The following is a 14,490-nucleotide window of genomic DNA, read 5'->3' as shown; positions in this document are numbered from 1 at the left end:
TGGGGGAGGGGGAGCCGCATTTTCAGTAAATCAATACTTACTGATTGGTGGATCCAAACCCGCTGCCAGTGAAAGCTACAAAATCCAAAGAGAAAATTGTTGATAGCACATCCTCAACCCTGATGCTGTAAGATGTGAACACATTACAATCATTTCTGCCTGCCAGTGAGGTGAGGAAAATGAACAAGAGCTGCTGAATGTGATTATTCAGATATAGTTCACTGTGGAGAATTCGGACTTAGAGCACCAGAAAACCTGATCATGTGAACACTCTGCTCCTTGAATGGATCCCAGTTAATCTGTTTCTTCATAGCACCTGCCAGTCCAGCCTTTTCTATTATTTTGCATTTCTCATTTTATACCCAGCTCATTTGGAATCGCCAATTAGTTCCTTACATCTCGGCGGCGCCTCCCTTTTCTGCACTGGTGAGATTGTGATGGATACCCCAGCCCTGTCACTCTGCCATTCAGGGAATCCTGGTCCCAGTGGAGACATGACCCAGCCTCCAAGCAGTGACATCTAGGCCATGGTGCTCAGGCTACACTCTTGCGATTTAATCATACTTGTTAAGTCACTCAATCACTGCTTCACCCTTTCTCACCAACTGGAATTGGACCACAGAATGCCAATATCCTAGTAAAGTTTCACACATCTCTGTCAAATACACATGAAAGAAAATTCAGACAGTCATAGAAGAAAAGCCTGCTCAACCTCAACCTAATCTAATTTCATACATGTCATCAAACAGAAACGGACTGATCAAATGGTTTACAAAATTCTAAAGGACGTTTAATATTATTATGCATTTTTTTAAATGGTACTCTACGAACAAAAGAACCCATAAGATTGTTCTCTTTTCTCCACAGTTGTGAAATGAAGATTTCTAATATTCCAACTGCCTTTTATCTCTCAGCTAAATTGAGCTCTTAAATGTTTACGTAGCAGAAACTCTCTCATGTTTTCAGATTAGTATTCTCGAGCAGGCCCAGCAGCAACTGGATTAATAGGGGGAGAGCTAGTGGGATACCACATTCCCAGTGGTAACAATTATACCTGTGGTCTTTTACCACAGAACAAAGTCAGCTGACATTTTGCTCTAGGGTAGTCTTACACTAACTCGGCTCCTAATGGTCTTAGCAGAACGAGGCTGGAAAGTGTTTCCCAGAAGAATCAAACTCTTTCCTCGTCGAAGACGGGCAGTCTTGTTTAAGACTTGCTCATCTGTGCGGGGTGCTACATATCTTTTCGTGCCGTGCTTTAAAAAAAGACCTTCAACAGAATATAGTGCACAGGGCAGGACATGGGATTATCATCATCTTGAAGGTCTTCCCGAGTGGCTGCAATAATGTCAAGTAAATCTGCTTTGCTGAACTCTGGGAGGTTCTGCCGTCCAGTCATTGGAGGGGCAGGGCTGTATTTGGGATTCCAGAAAGGAGGAGAGCAAGCAGATGAGCGTCCCAGGGCTAATGGGATCTAGGCGGCTAAGTTATCATCAGCTTGCTGTGATCTTGTGTGGAAGAACCAGGTCTTCTCCAACACGCGCGAGCTCCCTGCTAAGCCTGTGCAGGGTCAAGGAGCGTGAAACTACGGCCCACACCCTCCCTGGACAGCTATGTGGGAGACAGCTGTAAGATATGCTCATTAATGACTAGCAGTTCCAAATCTGGAGGGTGTTATACTACTGGTACAGGATTCACCATATCAAACAGGCCCGTAACGCTGGAGCCGCAGGGTGAAGAGACCAGAAACAGTGCCCAAGCAATCACCTTGCGTTTGGCAACAGAGGCTCATTAAAATCTGGTATTGGAACACTGGCACTCGGCAAAGCACATGGCTCTTTTTATTTTTAAAATTTAATTTATTGGGTGTGAAGCACTACTGTTGCTGCTTAGATAAGCACAAAGAAAAAAAAAATTTGGAAAAACGATAAAACACAATTCATTGGCCATGAACTAACTATAACTGCAGAAGGAACATAAAGTGTTGAGCTTGGCTGGGTGTGGGCCCGGCAGGTGTGTGCTTGTAGCCTTCTGAACCTAAAACACTGAAAACGAAAAAGGAATGGAACCCTGTGGACAATGCATCTGTAGCACTGCTGGCACAAAATGAGGGAAACTGTCGAGGGGAAAACGTGAGTGGGCTGTTTCATTTGTCCTATAGAAAAAAAGGAAAAACGGTGCGTCACTGTGTATCCCCACTAGGCATAACCCGTGTGAGAGTGACTCACCTCCTCCTGAGGATCCGAACCCAGAGAAGCCGGAGCTCTGGGCCCCGAACCCGGAGCCCTGCTGAGACAGGGAGCCAAAGGACGGCTGACCAGCCAGACTGCTGAAGCTCGGAGCACTGGGAGCTGAAGCGAAGCTATGAGGGAGAGTGAGAAACGACAAAGAAGAAAATCAAAAGGGCAACGAGAAGTCAAAGGAATATGAGAAACTGTATGTATTCTTCTCTAAGGATCGAGCGATACTTCGCTGTACTTCTGATTATTCCTTTTTCCAGACTGAGATCCATCCCCTAGGCTCCTGCAGACAGCCTACATGTTTGTGCTCGCTTACTGATCCTTCTAATGAGAGGACTAACCCGTGTCCAGAAACGGGGGAGCACTGTGCCGAAAGACGTGCGGGGATTAACCGCTGAGTGAGAAAAAGAAACGGGGACCATCTGAACGGCTCAGTCTCCAGGAAAGCACATCTAACTGCAGTGAAGCTCTCTCAGAAGCCTGGTCTTAGTCAAGCGTTTAATCTCAGATGATGAGAGAGCTAGAAATACAAGAGACCTCTGCCCTCAACCCGGAGAGGCAATTTTGGCAGCTGCTCTGCTTGTTACTAGAGGTCATCCAGGACAAGATTAATTTTCAAGGAATGCCTGTATGGATTGTCTGGAATGTGATGGATCACTATGCACTTTGTAATGATCTAGATCTTCCAGAAAGACAACAGATTCCTAAAAGTAGCCACTGCTCTTTCGCCACAAAGATTACAAAAAAAGACAGCTTTGGCAATATCTCTCTTCAGAGGGAGGTAAATTCCATCCTGCAGAATAATGCAGGATGTGTGGACAGGAAGAAACGATGACTAGTACATGCCTCAACAACAACAACCAATCCAAAGATACCGACTAAAAAAAACAACACAGAAAGGTCAAGGGCTTTTCTTCCCTTCCAGCAAGGTACCCTGGAGGTAATCCAGTCGGTATCACTAATCCTCTGTATCAGCCCACCACCAGAAGAAGGGTAATGCGAGTTACGTCAAACCATCTGCAGTATAATTCACTGCTTCCAGTTGGACAGCGATTTTAACATTCCTAGACATGCAGCGGTGGACCTCCCCAGAGCACAGGGTGAACAAACAAAATCAAGTTTTTTCCACGACAATTGTAATTCGTTTTGGAAAACAGATTTCAGATACCGCAGAGCAACGAGTTCATTTGCGTACAGCGGAGGTGAAACCTCCTCAAGGGAAGAGAGGAGGGCGTTCATCATTTCAGAAGCAAATCAGCTTCTGTTTTCAGAGGGTGACTGCCCTTCCCTAAATCAGAAACCTTCTCAGTTTAATTTATCTTACTTTAAAATAAAGTGACATCTATAGGCTCTTCTGTGTTTATTTTTTAAACATAGCCATAAATGAGGATTCTGCTCCCGATTTCTAAACACTAAAACCCTGATAATCAAGAAACAAGCCAGGCTGCTTTTCAGTTCACACAGCTGCTGAGCATTTTCCCTCATCAACCCCCCAAGCACAGTATACAGGTGACAATAATCAAGGATCCCAGAGCCTGTTCAAACTCATAGTTCACTCCTTCTTCACCACAATTCAGCCCAAAATGGATGTTATAGTTTATCCGTTTATCTCCACCAGCAGTTAAACAAGGTGTCTGGGATAGAGGTTCCTCTCCTCAGACTGGGGTGTGTTCAATGTACAGCAATCACAAGCACAAGCTCTGGAATCCATACAGGTATTACTAAAATTAAGAAACACTTTGGAAAGCAGTCTACTCCTCTACATGCTGCCATTACGGTGTATGAAGTCTTTAATGAGAGATTTTCCTCCGAGACGCTTCTTCTGTGGGAGGAGCTGGTTGTGCCCTGTGAGGCCCCAGCAAACGCCGAGCAGACCTCTTACCCAAATCCTCCGACGCTGGCTGCTGCCGTCCCCTCCCCGAAAACTTTGCCTCCAGTGGAGCCCAGGGGGCTGCTGAAAGCTGGGGCGGAGCCGAATGCTGGCGCCCCTCCGAAAGCTGGGGACCCCCCAAAGGAGGGAGGGCTGCCGAACACTGGAGCGCCCCCAAACCCACCTGAGCAAAACAGAAGCAAAACGCGGAGAGAGATCACACACTGTCAACTGCATGGGGGAAATACAGAACTCAAATAAACATGCTCTAGGAGCTGCTCTGTGACAGAACTGGACTGGACATCAGATCATCAGGCAGTGTGTCTGAAAAACCACAGAAGTAGGAGAAGCAGCTAAGTTACCAGCTTTGCACAGTGCTTAAGACTTATGACATGTGATACTTTAAAATAATGCACTCCGATGTGTCTTCTGCTAAGGGGCTGGATCTAGTCTCAGATAGGGAGGGACATTCAGACAAGTGGCACAGTTTGAAATTTCAGTGTGGTCCACCGTACCTGTCTGAATAATTAAAGAGGTAATGTGATTGAGTTGCAAGCTACTCTTATTAAAGATGCAGCAGCTGTGCTTCCTGTCCATTTTCACAGGGTCACTGTCTAAAGGGGCTTGAACGAAGGAATCCATTTGAGCAGTAGAAGCTGTTAAAAGAAGGAGCCCACTGTGGCTTAATGAAGTATACAGAAATGAAAGGGGTTTTTAAAAAGGTAAATCAGACAAGTCATTTCGTAGGCCAGTTACCATTTCCCGTGATCTAACACTTAGCAAATACAAAAGTATATACTGAATGTGCAGGACAGAGGGAACTACAGGGGGACTGCAGTCCCAATTTCTCAGACTGGTTATGAAATCTTGGTAGCAAAATAAATGAACTGACAGTATCGCAAAATTGTACAAATTCTGAATTAAGCACAAAATCGTGAACTTTGTGAAAGTGCTGGACATTCACCATGTTGTCCAAAACCCCTGGTGTCACCAGATGTGAAGCAGCCCTTCCTGCTCACTAATCACAGTAGCGACTGATGTGATGTGATGACCGTAGGAATAAGTACAGGTTGTGCAGCAGACATTTCACAGTGGAAATGTTCCAGCATGATCTGCATGTAGGGTTAACAAATAAGTAGTATTTGTCAGTAAAACCGTCTGTAACTCGAGAGCAATATTTCTGAAAAAAAATGCACTCATCAATGCTGATTCTTTCTAACAAACATAATAGTCTACAATGACCCTGAGATCCCAAGCTGGAGCTCAACAGGCTGACACCATGGGGCTTGAGTCAGCTAGGCAATGTCAGCGGCTGCTCAGAGACCTGAGGCCTAGTATGCACCAGGGAGCTTGCAGTGATGTCAGGGAGAGACGTGCTGCTCCCCCCGTCACAGGAAGCTTACCTGTAAGGCACAGAGGAGCATCATGGGAAATGAAAAATGGCTCAGACAGGTGGAGGAATGTCTATGGAGGCCATCATTCAACCTGCCTGCTGTAGGGTAGGTGTTGCACGTCTAGCTGATTAACAATCCATGATCAAATGGGGAAGACATAAAACAAATTTCTGACTCCAAATTTAGAAAAAAAAACCTTGGATGTGCCATCTGAAGTCAAGAACAGCTGAAGAGGGGCTGTCAAGAAATGGAATGTCATAACTATCCCTGCTTTGCAAATTCAGCTGACACAGAAATGGTATGCAGCTGACTGACAAGAAAAGCAATCCGAGAGATTGCTTTGCAGGGTTCACTGCATGCTTAAGACAGATGTCATCTAAAGTTAAGATGATCTTTAAGAAATTAAAATAAAAAAAAAGCTCTGATCATTTGGATATTATAAAAAACAAAACAAAACCAATCTTTCTTGAATTGCACCGATATTTTCAAAACGCTGTGTGTGAGAATCTGGCAACGGTGTTCAACAGCTACTGGAAGGCAAAAGCATCTCTAAAAATAAACACTCAAGACAAATGTGCAGATATTTGGTAACAGGGTATGCTTCCTTTATGATCGTACCAGATTCATAATGGGTGTGTCGCATGCTGTTCATTCATCATGACAATGGCTGCTCTTACTCTCAAGCCTTAGAAAAGTGCTCCTGCAACTGCACAGCTTGAGAAACCCGCCCCCAAAAATCCTACACTGAGCCTGTGCAATCAACAAACAGGTATCCAATTTGTTGTGTCACAGAAGGCTGCATAGCTAATTGAACTGGTCACATGTCACAATTTGTTTTCACAAAAGAATGGACTGTGATGGAAATGAGTCCATTTTCAGCCTTAATGAAACAAATGTCATGAAAACACAGCACGACATGCATGGTTGCAGGATTGCCTGGAGAGTGTTTGGGATCCTATTTTTTTCAAAAGAAACAAAGTATCTCTTTTCACAAGCAGGCACCCTTCAGATCAGCGCAGTCATTGTTAGTTTTAACGCAAACGTGTTTCAATTTTGTTTTTCATAGGTTTTTGATTCCCCCCCCCTCCCCACGATAAGAATAGTAAAAAAAAAATCCCAATTGGTAGCTAGTAGCGAAGGAACTCATTTGCAGTTTCCTGAAAGAAACTAGGGTGCTTGCTCCAACAATACAGCTGAGTAGCTGGGTCCACACTCCCACAAGCCTCTGCGTGCTGAGGAGCCCCAGGCCCTGCCTGAAGGACCACATCCAGCTGGTTCTTGAGAGAAAACATGGTGTGGGTTTCAAGAACATGGCTGGGGATCTTGTCCCAGACTCCCACTAGGCGTGATGTGTGGGCTCAACACGGCACAGTGGTCACCGAGCGGGTATGAACCGAGTTGAACACAGGTGTTGTCTGCCGAGGCGCTCAGGATACCTGTTTTGGCCGGAGTGGAGAAAGAGCCGAAACCCTGTGCCGCCACAGTCCCCCCTCCTGTGCTGAAGGTCCCACTTGGCTTCTGCTCCCCGAATGAAGAGCTTCCAAAGCCAAAGGTCTTGGCTCCGCTGTTCCCGAACAGGCTGCTGGTTCCTGCGGAAGACGAGCTCATCAGGCGGAGCGCTTCACGGTGCTCCACATACGAGAGGAGAATGCTTTCACATTCAGGGTGTCCATTTCTTTCTTGCTCACTGCGTGTCTGGACTGCCTGCCTCAATCTAGACTCTCAGAGGCAAAGACACCAAGACCGTAAACACTGAGGTAAAAATGTTTTACTCATTGAATTACTCTTTCAAAGCTCGGTAATAAGGCGTTAACTTTTCAAGATTTAGATGAGAATTAAACACTTCAATTAGAATTTAGTGCAAGGAAGTAAAGCATTTCTGCACTGCAGGATTTTTGTCAGCATGGTGCGGATGAGTAACGCTCACACGCTATGAGATATGTACTTGTCCATGGGTTCTTTACACTACATGCCCCACTTTACCAATGGAAAGTGGTGAACAGTTCAGAAGCTAACTGTGGAATATATGATCTTACATATGCGCTGTAGTTTGGAAAATAAATAAAGGCAGGAGTAACACTTTGTCATGGTTTCAGAGGCTCAGGAGGAAGATTATCCTGGTGTAGAAACCTAAAGCTTAGGTCTCCTGGGAGGTATCCATGGAAAGCCACTCCGACAGATTTTGTGAAGATGTCCTCGTCATGGTAATTAGCACACGATAACTGCCTTAGTGCAGTGTTGAGATATTAAGCTCTGGCTTTCTCCAGAATAAATGTGGCTTCCCACAGGAAGCAATTACTTATTGGCTGCATGTATCAACCATGCAGTGTCAGCAGAACGAAGCTACTCTTTTCACTTGCAGTGTTTTATGAAAAGCATATTGATTTTTGTTAAAGAAAGCTCATGGGGACAAGCAATAGAAAGTTACAGTAAAAAAAGCTAACATGAGATTGATGCACTCGATGAAAACAAAAAACAAAACTTCTTACATTTTTATATGATGACAAACATGAATTACCGAACCTAACTACTGACTCCGGTATAAAAATAGGATAGTGAAGATCCACATTGGTGCTTGGAGGACAAGAGACATCAGATAAAAAACTTCAGATGTCAAGTAAACTAACAACCAGTGAACAAAATTAATTAATATCGTTGCCACAGGGGTAAAGACATAGTAATGGCAAGGGTTTCTTTGCAAAAGTTTGATTGCACTGAAATCAAATTTAGAACTTCTCGTGACATGTAGCAGCCACAGCTGCGCTGCATTCCCCTCCCTTTCATCTACCCAAGGGCTAAGGCCCACCTGTAGTGAGTTTCAGCTGTGTCAGAGCTCCTGGGAAATGTAGTTCCAGCAGTCTAGAATATTACCAGCGATCACAGTTTCCCTTTCAGACCTACCAAAGTGGACAGAATGCCCTTATAATAATAACAGGAGTGAAACAGAAAACTCAGAAAAAGGAGAAATAAAGAGTAAAATACATAAGTAAATCACACTAATGCTGACATCCCTGACCCAGTCTGCCCACAAGTGGGCCTTTCAATTGTCGTGCTTTATAAATGCGTCTCCAGGATGTCATTGAGACTCTCTTCACATGTCTTTTTAGCCACCAAACCATATCCTGCTAACACAAACCTATCCAGAAAATGTGTTATTTGAACTAAATTCAGCCTGGCTTTAACCTCAGTATCTGTGCTGCAGTGGTATTTTTACTGCAGAAAGAAAGCATGACTAAGAGGTAGGAGGGTAATCAGATGCATGCTGAAAATATTGACAGCAAACTCAAACCTGTTCAATGCCAGATTTAATGCATCCATTCAGCAGTTCCTTAGGGAACAATATTGAGCGCAATAAATACAGTCCTTTTGATTCGTAAACCACAATTTCATGACATCATTAACCTGAAACAAAACGCGTTTAAAGATTATTCCAGAGGCATGATAAAACACATAGAACGGCAGAATTTTTGGGGGGAATAAACACTGACCTAACTATAAAACTTTAAAACTGGACCACTGAAGCACTACTGACAAGATACAGCATATTTATCATCCTCTGAACAAGTTAGTTTGGGAAAAACCTGAACCAAACTTGCTCAAGAGAGTATGTGACAATGAGAAAGATAAGTTGAAATGACCATACCTCTGCTAATAATTCCTAGGAGGACTGCAGCAGTTTCTGAACTCGTTTTATTTGCAAATGCACTCCCTACTCTAGTAAGTAGAAAAACTTACACTGGAAACATGAGTAACAGAAAATGCAGACACACCCTTTTTGGTTACAGGACAGTTTTGTTTCTTAAGGCCTTAACTGATTTGAAATGAAAACAACGTCCCATCAACAGACGTAAATAAAAATCACCCCAAGTAAAACAGCGAACACCATCTTAAGCATATTGCAAATAACTCTGCCCCTTACATAGAGGCAGTAAGCTCTTAACATTTGTTTCTTCTTCATTTTGTCAGGTTTGTCTGGTAATTTTCAAGGGGATGCACAGCTTAATGCTCTACCTATAATGCCCTTCTGCTCCAGCCGACTCACCTGCTTGACTGGCCTGTCCGAAGGCTCCGGAGGAAGTCGACCCGAACGGGTTTTTATTGGCGGCGTCCTCGCTGGGTTTGCCCCCCAGGCCGCTGAAAAAGCCGCCCCCCCCACCTGCCCCTCCCCCGGCCACAGAGCTGCTGTTATTTCCTGATCCAAACAGCCCCCCTCCAGTGGAAGACTGCTGCTGGGAACACAGATAAACAGAGATGAGTGTTTTCACCCAAGCGCTGGGTATAGCTACTTAACCCCAGGGTCGACAACGCTGGTTCTTAAGAGCCCCAATCCAATACCCTGTTTTATAAATCTTCTTAACACTGGGAACACCAGTGAATCGCGGGTCAATTAAGCAATTCTGCTCAATTACAACTAGTTCTTGAGGGATGCAATCTCTAAGTTACTTAATTTAACGAAATCACCTGCTTAATTGAGCACAATGAGTTTGTGTCAAGTCTCTATAAATCTGCACTTAAACACTGACCAATAAAACCTGCTGGACTGGAGCTCTTCAGGACCATGGCAGGAAATTCCCTGGTCTAGCCAGTTGTGCATGAACAGTCCATGAACAGTTATATGAAAAAATTCAGTTAGGTAATCTTAGTGACGCACGTTGTCAAAAAATCACCGCCCCAAAGTGACCCCCAGTCACTCATACCCTTATCCCTGAGAAAACCAGGGAAACATGAAATTCTCACTGCTTTGAAGTCTGACCTGTTTCAAGTTTAAGTTTCAATCTTAAGTGATTTCAGACTGGTACGTTAAATTGTTAATAGCTGTGCAAAAAACACCCCAACATTTTTGCTTCATTAACATTTCCCACTAGAGCCCATGGCTCGATAAATCTGAGACGCATCAAACTACCACGAATAGCAAGATCTATCTGCTCCCTTGAAACTACTTTTTAATTTGGTAACTGCACAGCGCTGATAAAAGACTACACACAAACCCAGGCAGAGCCAGAGAAAGATGCTTTCCTGGTATCTGATCCAAGCAGTACAGATTAGAATCTGTTGTTTAGACAACTCTGGCAGCAGTGGCTCTTACAGCTACTATATCATTTCCAGCAAATTTATTTGTGTTGTGAGACCGGAAATAACTTCCTCTCACAGTTATTTGGCTGTGTGAAGCGAGTTTACACTGTGGTTAGATATCAGAAGAGAAGTGCTCTAGTCAAATTTCTCCAGGCTACTGATATCGGAGAGAAGATCTTGGTGATGTACTGTGCGCTACTACAGGCTAGCTGTGGACATCAGTTTCTACAGGTATTTTTGCCTCTCATGTGGCTGTTAAAAAGCACTGTGTTTTTTCAAAGAGGACTGTTTTTTCAAAGCTTGACAAATATGTAATTTTCACCTACAGTTAACTTTATATTTTGTTTAACAGCGAAAAGATCGGCTTGTTTTCGTACAGGCTTCTGATCCACCACCTCAGATATCGAAAGGGACGCACTGCAAGGAATTGCTTCGCAGGCCAGATTTTTTCTAGGCCCACGGTGGAATTGAGGCAGGACAATGGCATTAAAATCCCCTACTCTTGGAGAACAGCTAAGGATTCGAATGATGAAATTGTCAGGATACTGGCCCACTGTCACTGCCGGATTGATTTTTGGGAATTGTGCTCCAGAGGGAAGAGCGCCACCTATTGGTCAACCAGTGCTACTTACAGCAGCTAAGTGGCTGTGCTGCGATCCCACTCCCTCCCATCCCACTACCAAGCTCAGCCGTGCGTAGCTTCCAAGGTCTGACAGGATCAGGTTAAGGAGAGCTAATGCTGCTGCAGTACAAACATCCTACCTGGCCAAAGACGCTACTGCCACTGGGCGGCTGCCCAAACACGGAAGTAGTGGGCGCGTTGCCAAAACCTAGGAGGAAGAAACAAAATGACAAAAACAGTTGGAGCTGAATTTCTTCTTAAACCAAGTCACGCAGTGTAACGTGCCCCTGAGATCGGTCCCTTCCCTCAGAAAGCTGTAAATGGAATTTCAAGACTCCTTTTAAGATTCAGTCTGCAATCAAGTCAACCACCCTGGGCCTCCATTTCTATGTTCCCTGGATCAGCGTGCTGGAATGGCATGTTTAACACGAGTCCTCAGGGGTCACACACAAGCTGCGCTGTGGGACTAGGAGAGCAACACGTGGCGGAAGGTCACTTTTATATTTAAACCGCAAGTGCCCCTATCTGTCCCCTTCTGCCGTCCGAAAATATACCATCTCTACAAGATCACAACACGCCCCTCACAGAAATACCAATGCACAAAAAAACCTGGCTGACATTTGTTGAATATACAAACCTGATCAGTTTTCCACTTACTTAATTGATTTCAGGACCTCCTGTCACATCTGCGTCAGAGAACAATCAGTGGAGATGGTTGGTAAATATAAGTATTTAGGGACTGTTCCAGACTGGAAGTTAAATCTGAAGTTAAATTTTGACACAGGCGTTGATTCTCTTTTCAAAAGGGGCAACAACATCTATTTTTCTGAAGAAAGCTTAAGCATTATAAGGTTGATAATTCATTGTTGATCTTGTCGTTCTTTTATTGAATCTGCTTTAAGTTTTGCCCTGATCTGCTAGATGTGAATAAGAACAAACAGGGAAGAACTGTCAAATTATATCTTGCATAAAGCATGCTCCATTCTAGACGACCCTGTGTTTAATTACAATTACTCCCAGAACTTTATCTCAGAACGCAGATATAGATTTCCCAATTTACAAACAGTTTCAAGCTCTCATTTATACCTGTGGCCATAACCCTGCTCAACAGTTGATTCTCTTGCCCTGTTCATGTGTACTCGTGTTCCTTTGGGTGTTTTCTTTAGATTGTCCACTGCTGTAAAACAAATTGCCCCTTGGGGATAATAAAAGACACTTACCAGGTGACTAGCTGGACCCGGACTCTTATAGGAATACTCAACCCAGACAGCATAATAGGAGAGCTACTGTATAGAGCTCTTCTGCTGAGCACAACCACGGCAGTAACCCTTTAGTTACTAATGACACTTTAAAATAAAATAACTAAGGAGTTATACGTGATAGTGATCTAGCTACTGTTGTTAATTAATGATTCGCAGTTACCAGGTCAGTGACTCTCTATGAATAATCTTTTCATAAATTGCAACCTAAAAAGGATTTATAAAAATGAGATTTGCAAAGCCTTATCTAAAGTGTTATCACCATTGCTATGGGTGGCAATTTAGGCAACATAAAACTGAACAATACCACAAAAAGATTTGTTACAGAGCCTGTAACCATTACACATTCTGAATTCTGACACTTGCTATTTCTGCTGGGGAGGAAACAACATCAACAGAGGTCAGGGCTCAAGCCTTACCATCTGAGGTCATGTTAAAATCACAGGATTGTCTCATTAAATACTGCAGGGAAAACAAAATAGTGGAGTCATTTTATGGTTGAGCTAGTTCCTGCTTCATTATGCTGGGTGGTACTAAAATTCCCTCAGCTAAAGTACAAATCACTTGTAGAAAGATCTACACATCTGAGCAGAACAAAATCCCATTGATTTTAAAACCAAACCCCATTTTCTCCAGTTATCCAGTCGTAATTTGATGCATGAAATATACACAAATGGCCAAAACAGTCACATCAAGATCACATTGCTTTTTGACTGCAGGCCATTTCTATTCAAACAATTACTGTTCTGCTATGTCCTGTTAATTTGTACTGCTAACCAGACCATGATATTAGAGTGTGATCAAAAAGCCTGACAGGTGCAGTACAAGAACAGAGCACAATCAATCCTACACTATATTCCAGCTGTATAGCGTACACGTAAACGTTGACCCATATTAGTATAGAAATTGAAAGATAAATGCATACTTTCCACTATCAGTTAATTATAGAAAAAAGGTACACACCTATAGCACAATCTTTACTCAGAATTGATCGCATAAAAAAGGTATTGAAAGGGGTTACAAGCAGATTTGTTCAACTGTACATCTGTATCGTATAAAATCATATTTAATTTAAAATATCCCTTTACAAATGAGAGTAAGATTAAGTCACTTTCTGCATGTGATCATAATTCTTTTTTTTAAACTTTACAAACTGAAGTCTTCTGAAGTTTCTCACTAATCGTAAGTAAAAATGCTTTGGGTGAACCTGCTTCTATTGTCTTGCCTTTGCAAATCTCACTTATTCAATCCGACGCTTTTAGAAGACACAGATTACAGTCCACAAAACAAGCCATGCTCAATGTAACTTCTGTCTACAATCAACTGCTTCTTCCAAGCATGAAATGTTTACAGAATGTGCAAAGGTTTTGGTCCAATTTACGTTTAATTTTTGTTTTGCTATTGCTGAAAATTGCGTCAACTCTCTCTTCTGGAAAAAAGCCAATGACTCTGGAGATTTAAATGCATACACATCATTTCTCACTGACTTTTATGCCTTACCTTTTCAGAAAAAGTGACTAGACTATCAACACCACGCTTTCGATCAAATGATTTGAATCTTCAAAGGCCAAATACAACATAAAAGGCTACTGACGTATAAACACAGATAAAAGCCCTCTTACGCCTCTTCTCTTACATTCATAAGGCTGCTAATACATTTCTACATTATCAAATGCATGAATACAGCAGCTTTAAGATGAGACCAGATGAGAACTGCAGTGTAGACGTGTATTCTGCAAGTTGGTAAGCTCTTAAATAGATAAAGTGCTCAGGATCAGGACCACGAGGAAATCACAAGCAAACCTAAAAAAAATATATTTCAATGTCACTTGATTATGTATGGGAAATATTAGGTTTTAATATTCATGGAACCTCTGAAGACCTAGCCGTACATACATTTAGTTAATGCAGCTTGGCTGTAGGCTAGCAGCAAGTTTAAAATTTGCAGCAGGTATACTCTTACGTGAAATATACAGGTATACTTACGTGAATATTATACCGTAATATATAAAACTACAGTATCAAAGCATGA

General features: G+C 42.9%; 1 protein-coding gene across 4 annotated transcripts in view; it reads right to left on the bottom strand.

Annotated features, from left to right (window-relative positions):
- Positions 1–14,490, bottom strand: part of nup214 (nucleoporin 214) — a 59,664-nt gene that overhangs the window by 13,122 nt on the left and 32,052 nt on the right. For 3 of the 4 annotated variants that reach the window (XM_088940651.1, XM_088940654.1, XM_088940653.1), the window contains 6 exons: positions 11,340–11,407; positions 9,547–9,733; positions 6,941–7,093; positions 4,123–4,294; positions 2,229–2,362; positions 42–75 (listed from right to left, as the gene is read on the bottom strand). In XM_088940651.1, coding sequence (XP_088796777.1) covers positions 42–75; positions 2,229–2,362; positions 4,123–4,294; positions 6,941–7,093; positions 9,547–9,733; positions 11,340–11,407 — 748 coding nt within the window. The remainder of the gene's footprint in view (positions 1–41; positions 76–2,228; positions 2,363–4,122; positions 4,295–6,940; positions 7,094–9,546; positions 9,734–11,339; positions 11,408–14,490) is intronic. The other variant, XM_088940652.1, reaches the window with a different exon arrangement.

This window comes from Atractosteus spatula, chromosome 23 (genome assembly GCF_055471065.1).
Source record: "Atractosteus spatula isolate fAtrSpa1 chromosome 23, fAtrSpa1.hap1, whole genome shotgun sequence".
Taxonomy (NCBI): Eukaryota; Metazoa; Chordata; class Actinopteri; order Semionotiformes; family Lepisosteidae; genus Atractosteus; species Atractosteus spatula.
Note: the sequence above shows the minus strand (reverse complement) of the source record. Positions and strands in the feature narration are given on the sequence as shown.